Source organism: Indicator indicator, chromosome 20 (genome assembly GCF_027791375.1).
Source record: "Indicator indicator isolate 239-I01 chromosome 20, UM_Iind_1.1, whole genome shotgun sequence".
In the NCBI taxonomy this organism is placed as follows: domain Eukaryota; kingdom Metazoa; phylum Chordata; class Aves; order Piciformes; family Indicatoridae; genus Indicator; species Indicator indicator.
The window spans coordinates 953,776-978,216 of record NC_072029.1 but is presented as its reverse complement, the minus strand read 5'-3'; the positions used below and the strand labels follow the sequence as shown (position 1 = coordinate 978,216).

The 24,441-nt window shown below is 58.7% G+C and overlaps 2 protein-coding genes across 2 annotated transcripts in view; both read left to right on the top strand.

Annotated features, from left to right (window-relative positions):
• Positions 1-12,988, top strand: part of LOC128973591 (zinc finger protein 418-like) — a 39,074-nt gene extending 26,086 nt beyond the window's left edge. Inside the window, exons 8-9 of the mRNA XM_054389933.1 lie at positions 12,149-12,328; positions 12,395-12,988. Of these exons, the coding sequence (XP_054245908.1) occupies positions 12,149-12,328; positions 12,395-12,988 (774 nt within the window). The remainder of the gene's footprint in view (positions 1-12,148; positions 12,329-12,394) is intronic.
• A 4,475-nt stretch (positions 12,989-17,463) lies between these two features.
• On the top strand, positions 17,464-22,672 carry LOC128973590 (E3 ubiquitin-protein ligase TRIM7-like). Its single transcript, XM_054389932.1, has 7 exons — positions 17,464-18,000; positions 18,827-18,915; positions 19,963-20,191; positions 20,496-20,518; positions 20,810-20,925; positions 21,175-21,207; positions 22,161-22,672. The coding sequence occupies exons 1-7, from the start codon at positions 17,464-17,466 to the stop codon at positions 22,670-22,672; spliced, it is 1,539 nt and encodes a 512-aa protein (XP_054245907.1).
• The last annotated feature ends 1,769 nt before the right edge of the window (positions 22,673-24,441 follow it).

Sequence of the window (24,441 nt, the reverse complement as noted above, 5' to 3'; positions counted from 1 at the left end):
CCAGCCCTGTGGATGTCATGGACTTGCCCTCTGGCATGGAGAAGAGCCCTGGCATGGCTCTGCTGAGGGCCCAGCTGCCTGTGCTCGGTGGTCATCTCTCACCTGATGAGGTGGCCTGGCCTTGCAGTACCCTGTGGCATTGTGGCAGAGCTGGGGGGACCTTGGCACATGGACGCTGAGGTGTGTTGAAGGGGCAGGCACCACATGGAGCCAGGCTGGGTTGACATCGTCGCATCCTCGCTCACACATACCCAAGCTCTTTGTATTGGGGCTGCCAATAAACTCTTTGTGCCAGGCCTGGCCCTGTCAGATAGTACCAAGTTTTGTTTCAATGTGCCCTGGGGACTGCCCAGCCCCCTCCCAGTGGCCCTGGGGATAGGGGGCTGGTGGGGGATGGCATATAGCAGGTGTCCCAGAAGCGTCCTGCCCTTCTCCAGCAGTGCATCCCCCTTTGTCACTCATCCCCTCAGCTCAGTGTGGGGGCATGCCAGGGTGGGAAGTGCCCCTTCTGTCCTGGGGTATTTGTCTCTGCACCCTCAGCTGTCCCTGTGTCCCCTCTTCCACCTTCCCCTGTTGGTGACCAGCATGCTCTACAGGATGGTGGCCACAGCTGCAGCAGGTGAGTCTCAAGCCCTGGCTTGGAGGAAGCTCCTGATTCTCCCCCCGGTCCCTCATGGAGCAGATACGGGGCTCCTGCTCTCTGCTGCTGGCCATGCCAGGGCCCTTCCAGCAGTTTTCCCCCAGACCAGCATTGCCCAGGCTCTTCTCAGTTGGAGCCTGGCGCACGGGGACAATCTTCCTCTCCCAGCCCTGCCCAGGAAGCAATCAACAGAGCACTCCCAAAGCTCAGAGGGGCTGGAATGGACCTGGGATGAACCCCTCAGAGGGTCCTGGCTTGGGATGGACCAAAGGTGGAACCAAAATCTGTTTGTGCTTCATGATGCCCACAGTACTGGCATCCCATGGTGGGAGGGGATAGGATGGAACAGCACAGGGTAGATGGTATGGGGCAGAGAGGATAGGACAGGATGGGGATAGGATGAGATGGGGATGGAATGGAACAGGTTGAATAGGATGGGATGAGACACGGTGTGATGGGATGGATGGGATAGGACAGATGGAACTGGATGAGTAAGAGATAGATGGGACAGACTGGGATGTGATGGGGACAGGTGATGAAAGGGAATGGGATGCAGAAGGCAGGACTGACTGGGGGGGACAGGCTAGGACAGAAGGCCAAGACGGGACAGGAGGGGACAGTCTTCCCCAGTGCCACCCGCGGATGGTGGTTTCTCATCCCGGGAGTGTGTGTGGGAGGGGTGCTTCTGCTTGGTTGCCATGGCAACCCCACCCTCCAGCCGCCATTTCAGAGCCCGCGGGGCGCGGAGGGGACACAAGGAGAGGGAGCCCTGGTCTCGAGCGTAGGCCTCCAGGGGGCGCCCGCAGTAGCTCCGCCCCCGGCCATGGCTGCGCCCGACGGGACCCCCCAGTACCCTCCCCCAGCGCTGCAAGTGCTTACCCAGTTCCCTGCCGGGGCCTCCCCGCACCCCGCCGCGTTGCTACCTTGTCAAGCTCTCCCCTTCCCCCTGCGCTTCTCTCGGTTAGCACAGTGCCCGGGGGAATCCCCCAGTGTCCGTCCCCCCCACCCAGTTCTTTCAGTGTTTTCCCAATTAGCCCTCCCCCCCACTTTAGTGCCTCCTCAGATGTTCTCAGTTCTCCACCAGTCACCCCCAATCCTTCCCCAGTCAAGCCGCAATCCTCATCATCCCAGTTACCCCAGGAACAGCCCCAGTTGCCTGCAGCCCTTGCCCAGTTCCGCCCATTCTCTCCCTAGTCCTGTCAACCTAGATCCCTCGGGAACAGCTCCAGTTACCCGCAGCCCGTCTCTAGTTGCCCTTATTCTCTCCCCAGCCCTCCTTGTCAGCCCAGTTACCTCGAGAACAGCCCCAGTTCTTCCCAGTTCTCCACAGTCCCTCTTCATCTTTCCCTGGTCCTCCCTGTAAGCCCAGTCACCCCTGGGGCTGCCCTAGTTATTCCAAGGCCCTCCACTGTTATCCCCATCCCTTCCCAGTTCCCCCCACCTCCTTCCCAGTTGCCCATAGTCCTTCCTGAGTTCCCCCAGCTCCTTCAGTTATCTCAGTCCCTTTGCAGCCACCCCAGTCTCTCTCCAGTAGTCCCAGTCCTTCCGCAGTTGCTCCCAGCCCCTCCCGCTCCCCCCCAGTCCTGTCTATTAGCCCCTAGTCCTTCCTCAGTTCCTTCAGACGCTCTCCAGTCATTCCCAGCCTGTCTCCAGTCGCCCCCAATCCTTCCCAGCTCCCTCAGCCCTTGCAGTCCCTGTCCAGTCATTTCCAGTCTCTCCCCAGTCCGTTCGTCTCCCAGCCCCTCCACACAGGCCCGATCCCGGGGCACCCGCCGCCCCCCGCAAGGGCGTCTCCCTTGCTTTCCCTTGGCAGCAGCGGACCCGGACCCGGGCCGGCCGGGCCGGGCAGTGCCGGCGGGGGAGGCCCCGACGGTGCGCGGCGGCGTGGTGGTGATGCCGTCGGTGCGACAGGGGGCGCTGCGGTGGCAGAGGGCTCCCCGCTCTGCCCCGCCCGGCGCGGCCCCCGGCACGGCCCGCGCGCGACGGCGGCGGCCCGCCCGCCCCCTGCCGGCTCGGCGGGGCAGCGGCGGGGCCGGAGCGCCCAGCGCGGAGCGGCGGAGCCGGGACCCGGAGCCGCGCTCAGTCTCACGCCGTTGTCGCCGCCGGCCCTCCTCCTCCCCCGCCCCCTCCATCGCCGCTTCCCCCCCCGCCCCCCACGCCTTTCCCTGTCTCCTCTCCCCGGTCGGGCCGGGCAGGGCCGGGCAGCCGCTGCCCCGCCCCGCCGCGCCTCCCCGCCGCACCCGTCCACCCCGCTGCCGCCGCCCCGCCGCGCCGAGCCGCCCCGGGCCCAGCCCGATGCCCGGCGGCGGGCGGAGGTGAAGGAGCGAGCGGGCGCTGGATCCTCCCGGCCGCGGCCCCCGGGGCGGGAACAAAGGGCCATGGCCGAGGGGGCCCCCGCTCAGGTAAGGGCTCCGCACGCCGGTCGAGGCCCTGCCCGGAGCCCCGCGGGCCGCACGTCGGGGCGGGCCGCGCCGTCGGGGCCGCGGCGGGAGGTGGCGAGATGGGCGGCGGGGAGGGAGGCCGGCGGGGGCTGTCAGTGTGCGGGGCCGCGGCCGCCCCCCCGGGGGGACGGACAGGGAGCGGTGCGCGCACGGCCGGTGGCGCGGGCAGCCCCGGGGGCGCGGCGCGGTCAGGCCAGGCCGAGCCGGGCCTCCGCGGTCGGCGGCGCCTGAGCTGCCGTCGGGGGCCGGGCCTGCCTGTTTTCCGCCCCCCCTCCCGGCCCGGCGGTCGGGCCCAGCGGGTAGGGGAGCGACTCCTCTACCACCCCCATGACAGCCCCGCTGCCCTGTCCCCCTCACCCCCCCATGTCACCGCCCGGTCCCCATGGCGACGGGGCGTCCTTGTCCTGACAGCGCCCGCCAGCCCACCGGGGTGTCCTTTGCCGTGACCATAGCAACGATGCTCGGCTGTCCCGTGTCACACAGCCCCCCTCCACCTCGGTGTCACCTCCTGTCCCCACCGTGCGGGGTCTCCCCCCGCCGTGGCGGGTCCTGCCCATCCCATGGGACCTGCACGGTCGCCATAAGCAGCTTAGCAGGGACATTTGGACGTCCTCGGGGACATAGGGAGCGCTGAGCCCTGTGGCAACCCCACCCCCCCACCGTGGCGGGTGCCCGTGCCGTGACCCCCACCTCTCTCTCCCTGCAGGCGCCGGAGCCGGTGCTGCCACCACGCTGCCCCTCGCCCTTCCGGCAGGCGGCCAGCCCCGAGCGCACCTCGGAGCGGGAGACACAGACGGCCGAGCTGTCTCTGACGGTGGTGGCGGCTGTGCAGGCGGTGGAGAGGAAGGTGGACTCCCATTCCACCCGCCTGCTGGACCTGGAGGGGCGGACGGGCATGGCAGAGAAGAAGCTGATCGACTGTGAGAAGACGGCAGCTGAGCTGGGGAACCAACTGGAGAGCAAATGTGCAGCACTGGGCACCCTGATCCAGGAGTATGGATTGCTGCAGCGGCGCCTGGAGAACATGGAGAACCTCCTCAAGAACAGGAACTTCTGGATCCTGAGGCTGCCCCCAGGCAGGAAGGGGGAAGTCCCCAAGGTAACCGTTCTCTTGGGGGTGTGGGAGCCCAAAATGCTCCCCAAACGCTGATGGAGGGCTGGACGTGGGCGGAGATGCGGTGGGGGAGCAAGGATGGCCCCAGCGCAGGTGAGTCGCTTGCTGTTGGGAGCTGGATGCAGTGGAGCTGCTCCTCATGCCTTCCCTGGCTGTCACCAGCCAGGACCTGCCTGTCATGGGAGATAGACCTGGTAGGAACATCTGTCCATGAGATGGACCCAGGAGGAACGTCTTGCCATGAGACGGACCCAAGGGGAATGTCCCTCCATGTGATGGACCCACGAGGAAGGTCACTCCATGAGATGGACCCAGGAGGAAGGTCCTTCCATGAGATGGACCCAAGGGGAATGTCCCTCCATGAGATGGACCCAGGAGGAAGGTCACTCCATGAGATGGACCCAGGAGGAAGGTCACTCCATGAGATAGACCCAGGAGGAAGGTTCCTCCATGGGATGGACCCAGGAGGAAGGTCCCTCCATGCTGCAGCCAGAGGTTTCAGCCTGGCCTCACCACGCTGCGCTGCCCATCAGCCATTTATTCCTCTTGTGTCCCATGGTTTGATTGCAACTCTGCAGATTTGGTGTTGTTTCTTTAACCACTGTTTATTTTACCACCTGGGTGCAGTGATGTGAGGGTGTCCTGGGTTGAGGAAGGAGCAAGCAAGAGCTGCTGCAGGGAATGGGGAACCTCTGGCATTTGGGGGAAGGCAGACGAGCTCCCTATGCTTCCAGCTTGGTTTAGCTGAGCTCCAGGAGCAGCCCACCCACTTGCTAAAAGTTTGCAGATGGGACCATGTATGACAAAACTCTATTCAGTTTTGGGCCACTCACTCCAAGAAGGACATTGAGGAGCTGGAGCAGGTCCAGAGAAGGGCAACAAAGCTGGGGAAGGGTCTGGAGAACAGGGCTGGGGGAAGTAGCTGAGGGACCTGGGGGTATTCAGTCTGGAGAACAGAAGGCTGAGAGGAGACCTTCTGGCTCTCTGCAACTCCCTGAAAGAAGGTTGGAGCTAGGTGGGGGTTGGTCTCTTCTGTCTAGTATCAGGTGATAGAATGAGAGGAAATGGCCTGAAATTGCTCAGAGGAGGGTTAGATCAGACATGAGGAAAAATTTCTTTGCTGCAAGAGTGAGCAGGGATTGGATCAGCCTCCCCAGGCAGGTGGTAGAGTCCCCATCCCTGGAGGCATTCAAGAAACCATAACACTTGGGGCTGTGGTTTGATGGCCATGGAGGCATTGGGTTGATGGTTGGACTGGATGACCTTAGAGGGCTTTTCCAAGACAAACAACTCTATGACTCTATGGCAAAGGGAAGGTCACTGCAGAGAGTGGAGGGGTTCTGGAAAAGGGGGTTCAGACCCCGACACCCCCTTAGTTCAGTCAGGGAGTAGAAGCTGAGCATAGCCCAGCTCTTGCATCCTGAATTTATCCTTAGGGATGGTTTCCTGGCTCCAGAGCTGCAGCTTTCTCCTGGCCAATGTGCAGTCTGCTCCTGGGATAACCAGGAGCCCTTCAGGCCCTGGTGGAGTTTTCCCTGGAGTTCTGGGGTAATTGAATCTGGGCTTCTGCGTCAGCTCATCAATAGAGATGAGGTCCTGCCCTAGCGCCCTATTTTTATCTCTTTCATGCTCCCTCCTGGCAGACCTAAGCCTGGTCACCTCTGGAGAGGCATCAAGAGGAGGAGGGTGGTGTCATTTGGGGAGATCACAGCCTGGGCTCCTCACCAGGAGCCAGGCATTCGGCTGAGACCTTTCATCTTGTGGAAATCCAGGTCTAGTGGTGGACAGGGTCTTGCTGGAGAGGGGACAGCAAAGGGCTGCAGAGATGCTGAGGAGACTGGAACCCCTCTGTGATGAGGAAAGGCTGAGAGAATTGAGGCTGTTTAGCCTGGAGGAGAGCAGCCTGAGGGGGATCTCCTCAATGCTGATCAATACTTCAAGGGTGGCTGTCAGCAGGATGCCACCAGGCTTTGTTCTGTGGTGCCCAGGGACAGGACAAGGGGGAACAGGCACAAGCTTGGGCATGAGAAGTTCCATCTGAACATAAGGAGGAACTTCTTTAATTGAAGGGTGCTGGAGCCCTGGGGCAGGCTGCCCAGAGAGGTGGTGGAGTCTCCATCTCTGGAGAGATTCCAAACCTGCTTGGACATGTTCCTGTGTGACCTTCTCTAGGTGACCCTGCCCTGGCAGGGGGTTGGACTCGATGCTCTCCAGGTGTCCTTTCCAACCCCTACCATTGTGTGCTTCTGTGAGTTGTTTTAAATACAAACCCCAGCTTGCTGGTGGTTGTGAAGCAGGTGAGGCCTGGTGGTGTCCAAGCAGGAGCAAAGTGGCTGCTTGAGGCTGTGCTGCTTGTGCTTGCAGGTGCCAGTGACGTTTGACGACGTCTCTGTCTACTTCAACAACAAGGAGTGGGAGAAGCTGGAGGAGTGGCAGAAGGAGCTGTACAAGAATGTGATGAAGGGCAACTACGAGTCCCTGATCTCCATGGGTAAATACAGGGTGTCCCTGCCCTGGTGAGGGCAGGTTCTGCAGGGCTCTTGGCTGCCCACAGGCTTGGGCACCTTTGGAGTCCTCCTTGGAGATCCCCTTGAGACCTGAATATCTCATTTTAGAAGGAGACTTAAGCCAGAGGAGGACATTTCTAGTCTGGGTATGGGCATCCCTTGGGCAGTGCCTGGGTTTGTTCCCAGCTCAGGACACAGTGTTGTTCCAGATGTATGGAAGCTCCCTGTGGATAGGTAGGCTGGAGACCTCCTAAGGCCCCTTCCAAACATTTCCTTGGTGACAAACCAGCACTCTCCCCATGGCTATTGGAAGGGCTGTTTTTGTCCTGGGCTGCAGCAGGTACCAGCCCACACATCCCTTTAGAGGAAGCTTTTGCAGAGGGGAGAATTGTCTGATGTGTCTTGGTTGTGCTCCTTTGGGGCATTTCCTTCTGTAGCTACAGGAGATATCTCAGCTCTGCTGGGGTCAGGGGTGAAACACTTCTGGCTTCAGAGAGCCAGATAATTGGCTAGGAAGTTCTAAAACCCTGCCAGAAAAACACAGGCCTTGGTTTTCGTCTCTAAGGTAGTTCCTCTGCAGGTGGCTCCTCAGCTCCTGCCTCCTATCAATCCCTTCTGCCCACCCAGAGAGCCTGGCATGGGGTTTTTCTGCCTGCAGACCCTTTGCAGATACTCCTGGGTGTCTCCATGTGCCTTGCTGGGTGCTGGGTCCAGGTGAGAGCTGCTGTTGGGATTCCCTGGGCAGTAACCCCGCTCTCCACCCCTCTGTCTCTCCACAGACTACGCAATTTCCAAGCCTGGTGTTCTGTCTCAGATCGAGCAGGGGGAGGAGTCTCGGGTCAGGAATGAGCAGGACCTGGAGGAGAGTGAGATCATCACCGATGCCACCGCAGGTGAGAGGGCACTGGGGTGGCCCTAGGCTGCCTCAGAGAGGAGCTGCTCACCCCAAGACTAGAGCAGGTGTTGCTGAGAGCTGTGCCCCAGGAGGCTGTCAGGAGGAGCCCTGTGTACGAGCAGGAAGAGTTTGTCTGAGGAGAGCTGTGATGTCCAGGTGCAGCTCAACATCTAAAGCAGGGCACATGGAGCCCAGAGAGTTGGGCACTAGCCAGCAAGGGGAACATCTGCAACCAGAGCAGGATCTCAAGGAACCTGTCAAGAAAAGAGTCCCGCTGGGAGAAGCCATCCAGCCAAAAAAATCCTCTCAGTCCTCTCTGCTTGTGTGGATGGTGCCTGGGTTTATCTTTGGGTAGCTTGCTCCCGTCCTGTGCGCTAGCACCTGGGGTGCTGAGAGGATTCTCCAAGGGCATAGAGCAGGGCAACAGGGACCTTGAGTCCTGGAGTGAGGGGCCTAGAGGAGATGGTCCTAGAAGAGATGGTGTCAGCTCTGCTGCTGGGCTGTGGATGTGGGATTGCTGTGAGCTCCTGCCCATGCTCTTGGGAATGAGAATGTTGAAATTAAATCCAGGCCAGCAAAAGGAGAAGGATCACCTTAAGCTTGAGGGGAGTTTAGGCTGGAGATTAGGAAGAAATTCTTTACAGTGAGTGGGGTGAGATACTGGAACAGGTTGCCCAGGGAGGTGGTGGATATCCCCTTCCTGGAAGTGTTCGAGGCTAGGCTGGAGGAGGCCTTGAGCAGCTTGGGCTGGTGGGAGGTGTCCCTGCCCATGGCAGAGGGGTTGGAACCGGATGATCTTCAAGGTCCCTTTTAACCCAAACCATTCTAAAAATCTATGAATCTGCACAGCACTCTGGCCAAGGGGCTGTGGGGTGCTGGGGTGTGCTGAGCTGCCCCCTCCCAGTGGGGGATCCCAGATCAGAGGCAAGAACATGGCAGGGATGGTTGAAGGGCAGGAGCTGCAGGGGAGCAGGAGCAGATGAGCAAATGAAAGCCCTCTGTGGGAGCAGCAGCTGTGGGCAGCCAATGGGGACTGTGGGGAGAAGCCTCTTCTGGCTGCCAGGATTGATGGTGTGTGGGAATTGTTCTCTCCTGCAGCTGGCATAAGGGTGGTGATCAAAACAGAGGAGCTCCTTCCTGAGGACAGCCCTGAGAACCCCGAGCTGCATGGGATGTCAGGGCAGTCAGAGGGCAGCTTCCAGAGCCCGGACGAGGAGGCAGCCTGCGAGAGCCCCTACGGCTCCGTGTCCCCCCCCAGGGACCTGCCAGGAACCAGCCTTGGGGACTCCTCTGAGTACGGAGCTGACTTCAGTGAGATCCAGAGAGTCATCGTCCACCATGGCAACTGCACAGGTGAGGTGCTCAGCACGTGACGTGCCTGGGGGCACAGGAGGTGCAGGAGGGGCTGTGGTGGGTCAGGCAGATGTGGGAGTGGGTTGGATGAAGAGGAGGGGTTAAATCCCCCCACAAGCAGCAGCAGAAGGGAAGTTTCTGACTGCAGCAACCTCTAGAGCAGCTGTGGTCAGACCTCCGGATGGGGGGAGGAGGCAGCACACGTGGTAGATACCAGAGTGTGGTGTCTGAGGGCACCTGACCTGCTCCAGAGCAGGGACTTGATCCTCCTCCCTGTAGCTGGGAGAGGTATTGCTCTGAGCGGGCTGCAGGGCAGTTCAGCAAGGACAAATGTAGGGTCCTGCCCCTGGGAAGGAACAACCTCCTGCACCAGTACAGGTGAGGGGAGACCTGCTGGGAAGCAGCTCTTTGAAGGACCTGGGATTGCTGGGAGACAGCAAGTTCCCCATGAGCCAGCAATGTGCCCTTGTGGCCAAGAAAGCAAATGGTCTCCTGCAGGGCAGGCAGAAGAGTGTGGCCAGCAGGTTGAGAGAGGTTCTCCTCACTCTCTACTCTGCCCTACCGAGGCCACAGCTGGATTTCTGGGTCCAGTTCTGGGCTCCCCAGTTCCAGAGAGACAGGGAACTACTGGAGAGAGTCCAGTGGAGGCTGCAAAGATACTGAGGGGCTCAGGAGCATCTCTGAAAGGCTGAGAGCCCTGGGGCTGCTGAGCCTGGAGAAGAGCAGCCCCAGAGGGATCTGAGCAATGTTCAGCAAGAGCTAAAGGGACCATGGGGGGCAGGAGGCTGGGGCTAGATTCTTGTCAGTGATGCCCAGGGACAGCACAAGGGGCAGAGGGCACAAACTGGAACCCAGGAGGTTCCACCTGAACAGGAGGAGAAACTTCTTTGGTGTGAGGGTGCTGGAGGCCTGTTCCAGGCTGCCCAGAGTGGTTGTGGAGTCTCCTTGTGTGGAGAGAGTCCAACGCCCCCTGAGCATTGTGACCCTGGGCAAGCTGCTGTGGGTGCCCTGCTTTAGCAAGGGGTTAGACTGGGTGATCTCCAGAGATTCTTTCCAACCCCTACCATGCTGGGTTTCAGGTGCCATAGCAGGGATAGCCTTGGGGTCTGCACAGGTGAAACTCTTCACTGCCAGGAGGTGGGGAGGACCTGAGGCTGTGGGTTTTCCCTGCTGAACCCCTCCATGGGTGAGGAGAGAGCTGCAGTTCTGCCACATCCTGTACCTGTCAGATGCCTCTTGGGAAAGCCTGGCTGCACTTCCTGGAAAAGTCCATAGGCTGGTTCAAAGTCCAGCTCGGAGTGATGTGTGAGGCATCCTTTCCTCCCAGTAACAAAAACACCAGGTCACCTCTGTCTCACCAGATGAGGTCATTATTCCCACCCCTCTTTGGGAGGAGGCAGGTCATTCCCCATGGTCATTGCTGGGAAGCTGAGGGAAGGGGATGTTGCCAGGCAGGGTGCCTTGATCCAGGAGCAGAGCTGGGGGCCAGCAGCTGGGGCTGTGGTGCCTGCAGCAGCACCGGGTGTGGGCAGCGGTGGTGTCACCCAACCCCACGGCAGCAGATGGAGCTGCTCTGAAATGGTTCAGCCACCTGAGGCCTCGCCAGTCCAGGACACTTCTCTCACAGCAGCATCATGATAGGCAGGGCTCACCTCACCTTCCGAGGGTCACAGAGCCACAGTATGGTAGGTGTTGGAAGGGACCTCTGGAGATACTGAGTCCAACCCAGTGCACTGCCAAGGCAGGGTCACCTAGAGAAGGTCACACAGGAACACAGCCAGGTAGGTTTAGAGTCTCTCCAGAGAGAGATGGTAGAGACTCCACCACCTCTCTGGGCAGCCTGTTCCAGTGCTCCATCACTCCTCATGTTTAGATGGAACTTCTCATGTGCAGGTTTGTGCCCATTGCCCCTTGTCCTGTCACTGGGCACCACAGAACAAAGCCTGACACCCAGCCTTGAAGTATTGATCAGCATTGAGGAGATCCCCTCTCAGCCTTCTCCTCTCTATACTAAAAGCCTCAAGTCCCTCCTAAGAGACATGCTCCAGTCCTCTAATCCCCTTTGTAGTTCTTCGCGGTACCTTCTCCAGCAGTTCCCTGTCCTCCCTGAACTGGGGAGCCCAGAACTGGACCCAGTGCTCCAGTGTGGCCTTACCAGTAGTAGAGGGGGAAGGGAACCTCCTTCGACTTGGTGGCCACAACTCTTCTTCACCCAGCCCAGGAGACTGTTGGCCTTCTTGGCCATGAGGGCACATTGCTGGCTCATGGTTATCCTGCTGTCCACCAGCACTCCCAGATCCTTTTCCCCAGAGCTGCTCTCCAGCCTGTACTGATCAGTGGAGTTGTTCTTCCTCAGGTGCAAGACCCTACACTTGACCCTGTTGAACTTCATGAGGTTCCTCTCTGCCCAGCTGTCCAACCTGTCCAGGTCATGCTGGATGGTAGCACAGCCTGAGGGGTGTCAGCCACTCCTCCAAGGAGGTGGTTTGTCTGTCTGAGGGACAAGTTGGTCCAGGAGGCAGTTTGTCTCCCCTCCCTGTAAGGGCTTGCACTGGCTTACCTTGCCACCATCAGGGGATGTGCCCCATCCGAGGGTGCAAGGCTGTGAGTGGCATCCAGCTCATGTCCAGGTGCCCTGGCAGAGCAGGTGGGTGCAGACAGCTGTAGAAGCCTGTGCAGCTGTTTCTGTGGCACCCCCATCCAGCTGTTTCTGTGGCACCCCCATCCAGCTGTTCCTGTGGCACCCAGCTGTTCCTGTGGCACCCCTGTGCAGCTGTTTCTGTGGCACTCCTATCCAGCTGTTTCTGTGGCATCCCCATCCAGCTGTTTCTGTGGCACCCCCATGCAGATGTTTCTGTGCACCCCCGTGTAGATGTTTCTGTGGCACCCCCAGCTGTCCCACCCGATGAGCCTAACTCTGCTCTGCCTTTGCCCCGCGCAGAGGACGGGATTGTCATCAAGACAGAGGAGGAGGAGGAGGAGGACGACGCCGACGCGCTGGAGCCGTGTGCCATGTTCTCGGGCAGGACGGAGCCGCCGACGTTCCCCAGCCACCACGACGCGGGGCTGGGCCGCGAGGTGCAGCGCAGCTCCAAGCCGCAGTCCCGCAGCCTGGCAGCCACCCACATCAGAAAAGGCCAAGCCTGCGAGCGAGACTCCGGCGAGATGAAGCCCAGCGCCGGCCAGCAGCGCAACCGGACGAGGGAGAGGCCCTACATCTGCCCCGAGTGCGGGAAGAGCTTCATGCTGAAGATCAACTTCATGATCCACCAGCGCAACCACCTGAAGGAAGGGCCCTATGAGTGCCACGAGTGCGACCTCAGCTTCCGCAACAAGCAGCAGTTCCTGCTGCACCAGCGCAGCCACACCCGCCGTGGTGTGGGGGTCCCACGGCGCCCCGAGCATGGCCTCAAGCCCCCAGCGCGGCCGCCGCCTCCGGGGAAGCCCTACAAGTGCTCGGAGTGCGAGAGCAGCTTCAGCCACAAGTCGAGCCTCAGCAAGCACCAGATCACGCACGTTGGGGAGCGGCCCTTCACCTGCGGTGAGTGCCGGCGCAGCTTCCGCCTACAGATCAGCCTCATCATGCACCAGCGGATCCACGCCGGCAAGAGCGAGATGGCCTTCCTCTGCCCGCAGTGCGGCAAGAACTTCACCCGGCCCTCCCACCTGCTGCGGCACCAGCGGACTCACACCGGCGAGCGGCCCTACCAGTGCAGCCAGTGCGAGAAGACCTTCAGCGAGAAGTCCAAGCTGACCAACCACTACCGCATCCACACGCGGGAGCGCCCGCACGCCTGTGCCGTCTGCGGCAAGGGCTTCATCCGCAAGCACCACCTGCTGGAGCACCAGCGGATCCACACGGGCGAGCGGCCCTACCACTGCACCGAGTGTGGCAAGAACTTCACGCAGAAGCACCACCTCCTGGAGCACCAGCGGGCGCACACCGGCGAGCGGCCCTACCCCTGCACCGAGTGCACCAAGTGCTTCCGCTACAAGCAGTCCCTCAAGTACCATCTGAGGACGCACATGGGAGAGTGAGGGGCTGCCGACGGCTTCCTCTCCCTCCCTTCCCTTCGTCCCTCTTCTTCCTCCTCCTCGACTCATCTCTCCCACCCTCCCTCCATCCCCTTCTCCTCCTTACCCCCGGCTCAGGGCATGGACATCACGGAAGCTTTGTGTGGTAGCGCCGCTGGTCTGGTGGAGACAGCTTAGGCTGATTGGGAAATAAATTAATTAATTAAAGCAAGCAATGTGCGGCAGAGTTAAAAGGTGATATAAATCTATCTCTCCAATTTACCAGAAGCAGCTGATTTTAGGGGGAAATCCTCACCACTGGGGAAAAAAACAAACAAACAAACAAACCCACAACAAAGCAAAGAGCAGAAGAAACCTCTGCAGGGTGTTTGGCCAGAGTAGGACTCGTCACTGCTTTTTAAATTCACTGTTTGGGTGTTTAATAAACCTGGAGGAACTTTTCATTTGAAAAGCAAACTTAGGATGGCCAAGATTTGGATCTCTTATTTTGGTTTGATTTTTTATTGTTGTTGTTGTTTGTTTGGTTTTTTGTTTGTTTGTTTTTTTAATGTCATTTTTTAAATTAGGTTTTAAATTGCTCTGGAGGCTTCATTCTGGCACAGTCCCTTTTGTCCAGCAGCTCTGCAGAGGTGCTGCGGTGTTGCCTTGTCCTGGCTCTGTGGGGCCAGATGTGACAAGGAGCTCCCAGCCACCAAGGTGGGAGGTGAGTGAGGAATAGATGCAGATGAGGAAGGAAGTTCTTTGTGTTATGTGTAGACTGGAAGTGCTGGTAGGTGCCTGCCCAGCTCTCGGGGCTGTGATGCAATTATCCAATAGAATAAAAATCCTAGTTGCAGTAAAAGACCCTTTTCCTGGTAGAACCCCATCAGCAAGGCTCCTCCAAACATTCATTTCTAGTGCTTGATCCTCACCTCCTCTGGTGTGTGGTGACCACCAGAGACCTGCCACCACCAGAGCTGCACCAAAGGCATTGCCAAGCTGTCATGAGATGTAGGTTTCAGGTGCTGCAGGGTCGTGATGGACTTGTGGGCAAGACCTTGAGGTCTGCTCTTCTGCTCCGTGCTGCTGCGAGCAGGACACCCTCACCTTTGCCAATGGTATCGACTGTGGCAGAGCAACAGGACTCCTGCCCTGGATGCATGAGCAGGTCCTGGGATGGCTCCAAGAAAAGCCATGACCAGATGGGGGCTGCCCATGGGAGACCTCCTGGCTGCCAGGGTTCCCTGCTACATGGCTGTGGTGATGGTGGTGGGACACAGGTCACATCTCCTCACTGCTGGTTTGAGTTCCTGTCTCCAGTCGCTCACTTCTTGGTGGCTTGTCCTGCTCCTCACAGCTTCTGTATTTGGGCTGGGTGTGATGTACCCAAAAGGGCTGGGCTATGGCTGAAGCAGTGCCACCAGCTCCCCTCTGTGCACTGGGCTCCTGGCTGATGGGTGCTGATGGGGAAGGTGGGGTCAGATCTAATGTTGGACAGTGGCATCAATAAACAGAGCGATGATGGGAAAAGTTGTTGGGACCTATTAATGCCTTGCAGAACCAAAGCCCTCGCTCCAGGACTTGCCATGTGTATGAACCCCCCCTAGATGTGTCATTTCCAGCCTCCCCTGTGCACCTGTGAGATGCTGCCAAGGGCCACCAGCCCGACACTGCCGCTGTGGGAAGCATTTTGGGGCTACCCACACCAGGCTCAGCTGAGGTTCCTGCTGCTGAGGTGGTGCCTGAAAGTCCCTGGGAGCAGTTTGGGGTTTCAGGGAACAATGTGGAGTCTGAGGCAGGTTTAAAATGGTGTGATGGGGATTATTTTGGGCAGGGAGGTGCTGGTGTGGAACAGGAGGCCCTGGCAGCAGACCCCAGGCCTCCAGCAGCCTCCTCACATCCCTTATCATGACTTGATGCAATTAGGAAGGGACAAATTAAAAGCAGAGCTGAGTGGTGCTCAGCAGCTCGTGTTCATCACGCTCGCAGCACCACAGACCCAGCACTGTCCATTTTTTAATTTCCCCAGATGGGTGGGTTCTGTGGGGTTTTTTTTGGCAAAGCAGCCACTGAGGTGCCTCTGGTACACCCTCCATGGTGCTGTGACCTACCTGGGGTACCTTGAGGACAGTCAGCCCCCTCCTCAGCTCAGCATGGCCAGGCTGGCAGCACGCACTGGCAGCACTCACTCTTTGCTGGGTGTTGCTGGGCACTGCCAGGATTTCACCACATCCAGGTGACCTTCAGCAGTTCCAATGTCAACAGTTTGCAGTTGCAGCTCCCACGCATGGTGGGGGCATGACACGGGCACTGCACCCTGCAGCAGGTGCCGAGCTGGGGGTGGCAGCACCTCAAGAAAAACACAAAGGTGGTTGTGCTGTAGGGGACAAACCTGGGCTGGCATCTGCCATGAGCAGCCTTGTCACCCCCTGAGTCATCTGCAGGTTATTGGCACCCATGGCTGGTGGGGTAGCAGTAGCTGAACGTGGCTTGTGTCAGCAATGTGGGCAGCAGAAGCAGGGCAGGGATTGTGCCCCTGGACTGGGCACTGGTAAGGTCACATCTTGAATCCTGGGGTCAGTTTTGGGTCCTTCACTCCAAAGACATTGAGATGTTGGATGATGTCAAGAGGAGGACAACAAGGCTGTTGAAGGGTCTGGAGAACAGGGCTGGGGAGGAGCAGCTGAGGGATCTGGGGGTGTTCAGTCTGGAGAAAAGGAGGCTGGGGGGAGACTTTTGGCTCTCTGCAACTCCCTGAAAGGAGGCTGGAGCCAGGTGGGGGCTGGTCTCCCGAGGAACAAGTGATAGGACAAGAGGAAACAGCCTGAAGTGGCCCCAGGAGAGGTTTAGGTTGGACATGAGGAACAATTTCTGCCCCTTGAGGGTTGCCAAGGCCTGACCCAGGGTGCTCAGGGCAGTGGTGGAGTCCCCATCCCTGGAAGGGTTTCAAAGCTGAGGGCCATGGTTTAGTGGTGACCTGGCATTGCTGGGTTCAGGGTTGGCGACTCCGTGATCTGAAAGGTCTCTTCCAACCCAAATCATTCTGTGGTTCTCTGATAGCAGGGGGTTGTTTGGGCTGAGTGCTGCACAGCCTCAGCCAAAGCTCTGCTCAGCTGTGGGAGTTAACGGCACCATCCCACAGCAGGAGCTGCTCTCAGACACCTCATGTCCCACATGTTTGTCCCTGCCACCCTCACCTAGCCCACCCTGGCCAAAGGTTCTGGGGAGCTGGATGTGGAGGAGCAGAACCAACAGCTGCACATGGGGTGTCTGACTTTGGGCACGCAGTACCCACAACGGGGAGAGTCCTCCTCCTTCTTCTTTCTCCTTCTCCATCTTCTTCCTTCTCCTTCTCCTTTCTCCTTCCCCAAGCACTGCTGCTGCCCTCCCCATGTTTTGGGGTTGGGGTGGCAGCAAAGGGTGGGAGCACCTCTGCTGTGAGGATAGGGTGAGAGCTGGAGCTGATTCAGCCTGGAGAAAACTCAAGGAGGACCTTAGAGCTGCCTTCCAGTACCTGAAGGGAACCTACAGGAAGTATGGAGTAGGACTTTTCATAAGGCTGTCTAGGGATAAGAGAAGGGGGAATGGTTTGAAGCTGAGGGAGAGCAGGGTTAGACTGGAGCTGAGGAAGAAGTTCTTCAGTATGAGGGTGGTGAGACTCTGGAACAGGCTGCCCAGAGCAGTAGTGGATGCTCTCTCCCTGGAGGTGTCCAAGGCCAGGCTGGATGAGACCTTAAGCAGCTGAGTCTAGTTGAGAGGTGTCCCCCTGCCCATGGCAAGGAGGTTGGAGCAGATGATCTCTAGGGTCCCTTCCAGCCTAAGCTGTTCTATGTGCAGGCACACAGCAGTACACAGACACGTTTGGGGACACATGTTTAGGGACATGCCTGCGCACACACACATGTGCACACACACACATGTGCACACACACTCACACGTGCACACACACGCACACACATTCTCATATGTGCACACACACATGCACACACTCACACATGTACACACACGCACACACACGTGCACACACGTGCACACACATGCGCATGCACACACACACTCGCACATGTGCGCACTCACACATGTGCGCACACGTGCACACACGTGCACATTCACACATGTGCACACACGTGCACGCACACACTTGCACACGTGCACGCACACACTTGCACACGTGCACACACACGTGCACACACTCACACACATGTGCACACACACATGTGCGCACACACTCCCACACGTGCACACACACATGTGCACACACACACTCCCACATGTGCACACACACACTCCCACACGTGCACACACACTCCCACATGTGCGCACACACACTCCCACATGTGCACACACACATGTGCACACACACACTCTCACACGTGCACACACACTCCCACATGTGCACACACACTCACACGTGCACACACACATGTGCACACACACACTCACACGTGCACACACACTCACACGTGCACACACACTCACACGTGCACACACACTCCCACATGTGCGCACACACACTCCCACATGTGCACACACACACTCCCACATGTGCACACACACTCACACATGCACACGGATGGAGCCGCAGCCACCCCCACGCCGCCGGTTGCCGTCCCGCCCCGCCCCAGGCAGCCGCGGCCATGGCGGCGCTGGCGGAGCGGCTGCAGGCCGAGGCGAGCTGCTCGGTGTGCCTGGAGCTGTTCTCGGAGCCGGTGCTCACCGAGTGCGGCCACAGCTTCTGTCGTGGCTGCCTGGCAACGCTGCTGGAGACCTCGAGGGCCGGCCCCGCCACCTGTCCCCAGTGCCGGGCGCCCCTGGGCCCGGGCTCGCTGGGGCGCAACCGGGCGCTGGGCGCGGTGTCCGAGCTGGCGGCGGAGCTGGAAGCTGAGGCGAGGCGTTCCCGCTGCCGGCAGCACGGCGAAGCCCTGGGGCTGTTCTGCGAGAGCTGCCGCTGCCCGCTCTGCCCGCGCTGCTGGGACGAACCTGGCCACCGCCAGCACCGAGCGCGGCCCGCGCGGGAGGCGGCCCAGAGCCTGCGAGTACCGGCATCGGGACCGGGAGGGCACCTGGGGCAGCGGCTGGGTCGCCTCCCGCCGGTGGGCGGGGGCCTTCGGGGCAGGGGCCAGGGTCCCTATTTGTCAGGGGTAGGGGTTCCCTCGGGGCAGGACCTGGGGTCTCCTTCGGGCACAGAGCAGGGAGCCCTCAGGACAGGGGCTGGCGTCTCCTCTGGTCGTGGGTTGGGGTCTCGTCAGGACACGGGCTGGGATCCCATATCTCCCTCACCCTGCTGGAGCTGCTGTTTCTCTCATGGCTCCCTCATTGTTCACCACCTCCCCTCAGCCCACCCTGCACCTCTCACCTCTTTTTGGCCCCAAAAGGTTCCTGGTGCTTCTCCAACAAGGGACAGGGGACATGAACTGCGCCCCTCAGTGTGGGCTGGGGTCCTCTCTGCTCTGCCTCTGGCCATGGCCTGGAGGAGCAGGAGGGGTTTTGGATCCCACAGTGAATTTGTGGAGTGCCTCTGAGGCTCAGCACTGCTGTCACTACAGACCTCTTCCCACAGATGTCACCACCCACACCAAAAGTTATTTTTCCTAATTAAAAAAAACAAACCCAAACCACAGGCTTGAAGGTTTCACATGAAGCTGCTCCAGAAGGCAAACCAGCTGTGCCCGGGGATCTCCGTCACCTCTCTCGGAGAGGTGGGAGCTGGCTCTGAGCTCCTCCTCTTCCAGCTGAGCTCAAAACCCATCTGCCATTAGCCCACGGGGGCTGTTAGCTGACATCATCTAACTCCTGCAAATGTAACCCTGAAAGTGCTGGACTTTTTTCCCTTACCTTCCCCCTCACCCCCTCTTTCTCCAGGAGATGCTCCAGAGGGACCTGGTTCTTCTACAGAAAGAGAAAGAAGATTTTAAGCCTGGAGAAGAAAAGCAAAGTGATGTGTTGCTGGTGTGTGGTTCTCCATGCCCCTACCTACTCACCCACTTGTCTTCAAAGATGCATCTTTCCCCACAGCTATTTACTCCTCTTCCATAACCACCACATTCTCTCTCCCCCTCTCTTTGTCTGCTCTCCTTCAGACACCTCTATCACCTTGGCTTCATCAGCATCCAGACTTTGCCACCCCTCTCTCTTCTCCAGTCTTCACAGAATCCCTCAAGCTCAGCATGGGAGGGGTTGGAAGGGACCTCTGGAGATCATCCAGTCTAACCCCCTGCTGAAGCAGGGCACCCACAGCAGCTTGCCCAGGGTCACAATGCCCAAGTGGGGAATCTTTCCACACAAAGAGACTCCACAACCTCCCTGGGCAGCCTGGGACAGGCCTCTAGCACCCTCACACCAAAGAAGGTGTTCAGGTGGAACCTTCTGGGTTCCAGTTTGTGTTCATTGCCCCTTGTGCTGTCCCTGGGCATCACTGACAAGAGTCTGGCCCCAGCCTCTTGCCCCCCATGCTCCCTTTAGCTGTTGCTGAGCATTGCTCAGCTCCCCTCTGGGGCTGCTCTTCTGCAGGCTCTCAGCCTCAGGGCTCTCAGCCTTTGCTCCTCACAGAGCTGCTCCAGGCCCCTCAGCAGCTTCCCAGCCTCCACTGCACTCTCTCCAATAGTTCCCTGTCTCTCTTGAACTGGGGAGCCCAGAACTGGTCCCAGTCCTCCAGCTGTGACCTTAGTAGAGCAGAGTAGAGGGTGAGGAGAACCTCCCTAAACCTGCTGCCCACACTCTTCATGCCCCCCAGCAGACCTTTTGCTTTATTGGCCATGAGGGCACGTTGCTAACTCATGGTGAACTTGTCCCCTAGCACTGCCAGGTCCTCATGGAGCTGCTTCCCTGAAGGTCACTCTTCATTTGTACTGGTGCAGGGGGTGATTGCTCCCTAGAGGCAGGACTTTCCCAGCTTTTCCTTCCCAAAACCTCTCCCCTGTGATCCTTGCCCCTCTCTCTGCATTGGTGGCTCCTTGTGCCCTGTAGCTCAACAGCCTCTGTGTGGGTTCCTTGCAGAGCAAGGTAGCCTTGGAGCGGCAGAGGCTGAGGGACACCTTTGAGCAGCTGCAGCAGTTCCTGCAGGAGCAGAAGGGGATTCTGCTGGCTCAGCTGGACCAGGCACACGAGGAGCTTGCCAAGCAGCGCAGCCACTACATCTCCAGAACTTCGGAGAGGAGGTCCCTGCTGGACACAGTGATTGCAGAGATAGAGAAGAAGTGTGACCAGCCAGCAGCTGAATTCCTGATGGTGAGGCTGTGTCACCTACCAGGCCTTGTGACCCACCCTGCTGGGGCTGGGGACGCCACCTGGCACCCCGTACCTGGGAGTGAAGGGCAGTGTGGTGCCAGGGGCCAGGCTGTGACCCTGCAGCATGAGGAGTGTCTGGTGTGGGTGAGTTGAGGATTTGGGTGACTAAGTCACCAGGGAGTCCCGAGGAGAATGGTGTGACCCCACCACTCCCAGTCACCCTGCAGCAAGAAGCAGACTCTAACTGGGGACCGTGGACCTTCTGGGAAGTGCTAGGCCTGAGCTGTAGCTTTCTCTCTTCCAGGATGTTGGCAGAACTCTGAGCAGGTACGGAGTGGGTTCAGCGTCGCTCTCTACCCATGCAGCTCCTTCAGGCAGAGCTCTGGGAGCACTGCAGGAGCTGAGAGAGGTGGCTTGGCCCTGCTGAGCATTTGGGACTTCATGTGACCTTATCTGGGATCAGAAGTCATTGCACCCGCAGCTCAAGATGGGGTTCCTGTGCCAGTGCAGGGGGATGGGTGCCCTGAGTTCAGTTGCTGCAGGAGGTCCTCCCATGTTTCCCTGCTGGATGGTTCTTGATGGGATCTGAGCTCCTCCTGGTGCTGCTTTCCCCCTCAGCTGCGAGGCAGTGAAGATCCCGGTCCCGGAGCCGGTTTCGCCGGAGCTGCAGAGGCACGTTGGGAACCTCTGTGAGATGAGCCAGCTGGTCACAGCCACGGTGGCCAGCTTCAGAGGTAAGGCAAAGACACTGTGAACAATGTGCCAGGCACCACTGGGTCCCTGCGGTGCTGCCCCTGGCCATGGCTGCAGCAGGAGATCCTCACTGCCTTGGTGCATCTGCTCCAGGCAGGACCTGTCCCCGGGATGGGCTTTGCAGCACCTGGGGCTGTGGAGGTGGGGAGTGAGCTCCATGTCTGGTTTGTGGCCTGCAAAAATGCCATGAGAGGAGGAGAGACTCATGTGTCTTCTTTTCCTTCCTCTAGTGAAGGTGCTGAGTGAGATGGACAGAGAAAGGGGTAAGTTTCTGGAGGTGCTGGGCACAAATGAAAAGCATAGAATCATGGAATGGTTCTGGTTGGAAAAGACTTCTAAAGCTCATGGAGTCCAACCATGAATCCAGCACTGCCAGGGCACCACCAAACCATGGCCCTCAGCACCACATCTCCATGGCTTTGAAACCCCTCCAGGGATGGGAACTCCACCACTGCCCTGGGCAGCCTGGGCAGACCTGGACAAGCCTCAAGGGCAAGAAATTGTTCCTAAACCTTCCCTGAGGCAACCTGAGGCCATTTCCTATTGTTCATCAGGAGAAGAGACCAACCCCTACCTTGCTCCAGCCTCCTCTCAGGGAGCTGCCTCCTTTTCTCCAGGCTGAACAATCCCAGGTCCCTCAGCTGCTCCTCACAAGACTTGTGAGGCTGTGACTAGTTAAGCAGAGGGGCCAGATGCATTTTGAGGTGGCTTTTAGGCACAGATTGGGGTCCACACAGCCCTGGCACCACTGCAGGACTCAGATGAGGCTGGTCTCTGCCCTCTCAGTGTTTGGGATGAGGAACCTGAAGTGCCTCAGTTTCCCTGGTGCTGCGGTCCCCTCCATGACCTAGAGCCCCATTAGCAGAGGACCTCCGGTGGTGGCACGGTGCAGTGGCACCTCTCTAGCCTTGTGGGATGGCCACGGGATGGCAGCAGAACGTCCCCCGTGAAGGAGTATCTCTGGCTCTGCCTGCTGACTCGGTGGAGCAGGGTTAGGAGCTGCTTTTCCCTTTGATGGGTGTTTGTCCTTTGTCACTGGCCTGGGCTGCCCAGAGAAGTTGTGGAGTCTCCTTCTGTGGAGAGATTCCACCCTGCCTTGGGCATTGTGATCCTGGGCAAGCTGCTGTGGGCGCCCTGCTTTAGCAGGGGGTTGGACTGGATAATCTCCAGAGGTCCCTTCCATGCTGGGATTCTGTTTCTCTCTGTCATGCATTAGTGAAGGTGACGCTGGACCCAGAGACCATGAGCCCAGACCTGGTCCTCTCTGAGGACTGCAGAAGCGTGAGGCTGGGAGACAGACAGCAGAACCTCCCCAGCACCCCCAAGAGATTCTTGGGCAGCCCCAGCATCCTGGGCTCGCAGGGGTTCACATCTGGAAGGCATTACTGGGAGGTGGAGGTAGGAAATGGGGACAGCTGGGCTGTGGGAGTGGCCTTGGACTCCGTGCAGAGGAAGGAGTCGCTCAGCATGGCCATGGGGAAGATCTGGGCCCTCCGTCTGGACTGGGATCGGCAGTACACAGTGCTCCACGTGCCCCCCAGCCCCCTGGTGCTGAGAGAAGAGCCCCGCAGGATCCGGATCCACCTCGACTATGAAGCAGACCAAGTGACCTTCTACAACGCGGAGAACATGGAGCAGCTCTTCCAGTACGAGGCAGCCTTCACCGAGAAGGTCTTCCTATACTTCTGGCTCTGGTCCCAGGAAACCATCATCCAGCTGTGTGGGTGACAGGGATGGACACCTCCCTGCCCTTGCCCTTGGCTTGCTGAGCAGGCAAGAGGTGTGGGAACACTGCAGCGTTGTGTTGCAGCCTCACTGCAGCTCTGCCTGGGCTGAATCCCTTCAGTGCTTTGCTGCATCTCCTGCCAGGTCCTCTGGAGCATTAAAGATATGTTGTCCTGCATGGAGGTGTCTGCATCCTGGTATCCTGGCCAGATGTCATAGTGATGGTGTCCCACCTGGCCTTTCAGGCACTGAGGACACACAAATAAGCAGGAGAGAGGCAGGGAAGAGGCTCTAGTTGCTCACGCTGGCCTTTGGCAGCTTTCGTGGTGTGCTGTGTTGGGATGCAGCCACCCCACAGGCAGGGACTTGGGGTGGAGCCATGACGTTGCTTCTGGTGGTGGGAACTGCTCATGTAAGACCATAAAATCAGTCTTCTCCTTCCCACAGCACAACCCTTGCCACCTTCATCCTGCTCTATGACTGGGGGAAGAGGTAGGGTAGGGAAAATGCAAGGTGAGTCCTCTGGGAAGCTGGGTGTGCATCCATTTTTAAGGCAAATAGCATTGCTTGGATAAATATCATAGGCTCTTGAAGGCAGAGGACACAGACATGGCCTGCAGAAATTATTTGACCCAACCATGCCTGCTTTCTGCTGCTCCCATGCTGACGTGAGCATGCTGTACCTTCACATCTCTCTTCTCCACCCTGTCTCACTGCTGTAGGCACAGAATCAAATCATGGAGTGGTTTGGGTTGTAAGGGACCTTTAAAAGTCATCCAGTGCAACCCCCTGCAGCCAGCAGGGACATTGCAACTGGAGCAGGTTGCAGGTTGCAAACAACCTGACCTGGAATGGTGCCAGGAATGGGGCAGCTCCAACCTCTCTGGGCAACCTGGGACAGGCTCTCACCACCCTCAGCATCAAAAATCTCTTCCTTATCTCCAGTTTGAATCTCCCTCTCTCGGTTCAAACCATCAGCCCTTGTCCTGTCACAGCAGGCCCTGCTCAAAACCCTAGCCCCAGCTTTCTGATTGGCCTCTTAAGCACTGCAAGGCCACCAGAAGGTCTCCCTGGAGCCTTCTCTTCTCCAGGCTGCCCAAGCCCAACTCTCAGCCTGGCTTACAGCAGAGGGCTTCCAGCCCTGCCAGCACTGCTGTGGCCTCCTCTGGACCCACTCCAGCAAGTCCATGCTTTTCACTTGGTGTCTGTTCCCTCTCACTGAATACCTCACATGAGCAGCTGGTGCTTGCTTGTTTATTTTTCTCACAAAGATCTTATTTGAGGAAAAATGAGCAGGAAAGGCTCCTCGGCTCCCTGAGGCCCAGTTACTTCCTGAATTCATGCCTTTTTCCCCCTCATCTTTGCTCAGTTCTACCCGTTTCCCCTCAGGCGGGGGGCGGATAGAGGGAGAGCGGTTTACCGCAGGAACTACATTTCCCAGCATGCAGCACGGCGCGGCAATGGCCGCGTCGCTTGCCCCGCGTTGCATGCTGGGAAGTATAGTTTCCCGTTCACTCTCAGTCCCTCTCCTCTAAGCCACTCCATTTCCTATAGGGCAGGAGAGACGTCAAACAACAGCTGGAGGCGGGGATTGCTGCACGCGCCTCCACTTCTATTGGTGAGCATGAGCGCAGTGGGTGGGGAGAACCACAGAAAATTACCCGCCCCCGAGCAACGATGCGTTTTGATTGGCGGAGGGGAAGTTTGGCGCCAGCTTTGGAGCGGCCGACGGGTAGCGGCTGGGGTCAAAGCAGTGCGGGCCCTGCTGACAG

Coding starts and splice junctions, on each gene's coding strand:
- LOC128973590 (XM_054389932.1), top strand. CDS start 17,464: ATGTGCGCACACACACTCCCACATGTGCACACACACACTCCCACATGT. Junction 20,192..20,495: donor CAGCAGCTGAATTCCTGATG/GTGAGGCTGTGT, acceptor TCTCTCTTCCAG/GATGTTGGCAGAACTCTGAG. Junction 21,208..22,160: donor TGAGATGGACAGAGAAAGGG/GTAAGTTTCTGG, acceptor GTCATGCATTAG/TGAAGGTGACGCTGGACCCA.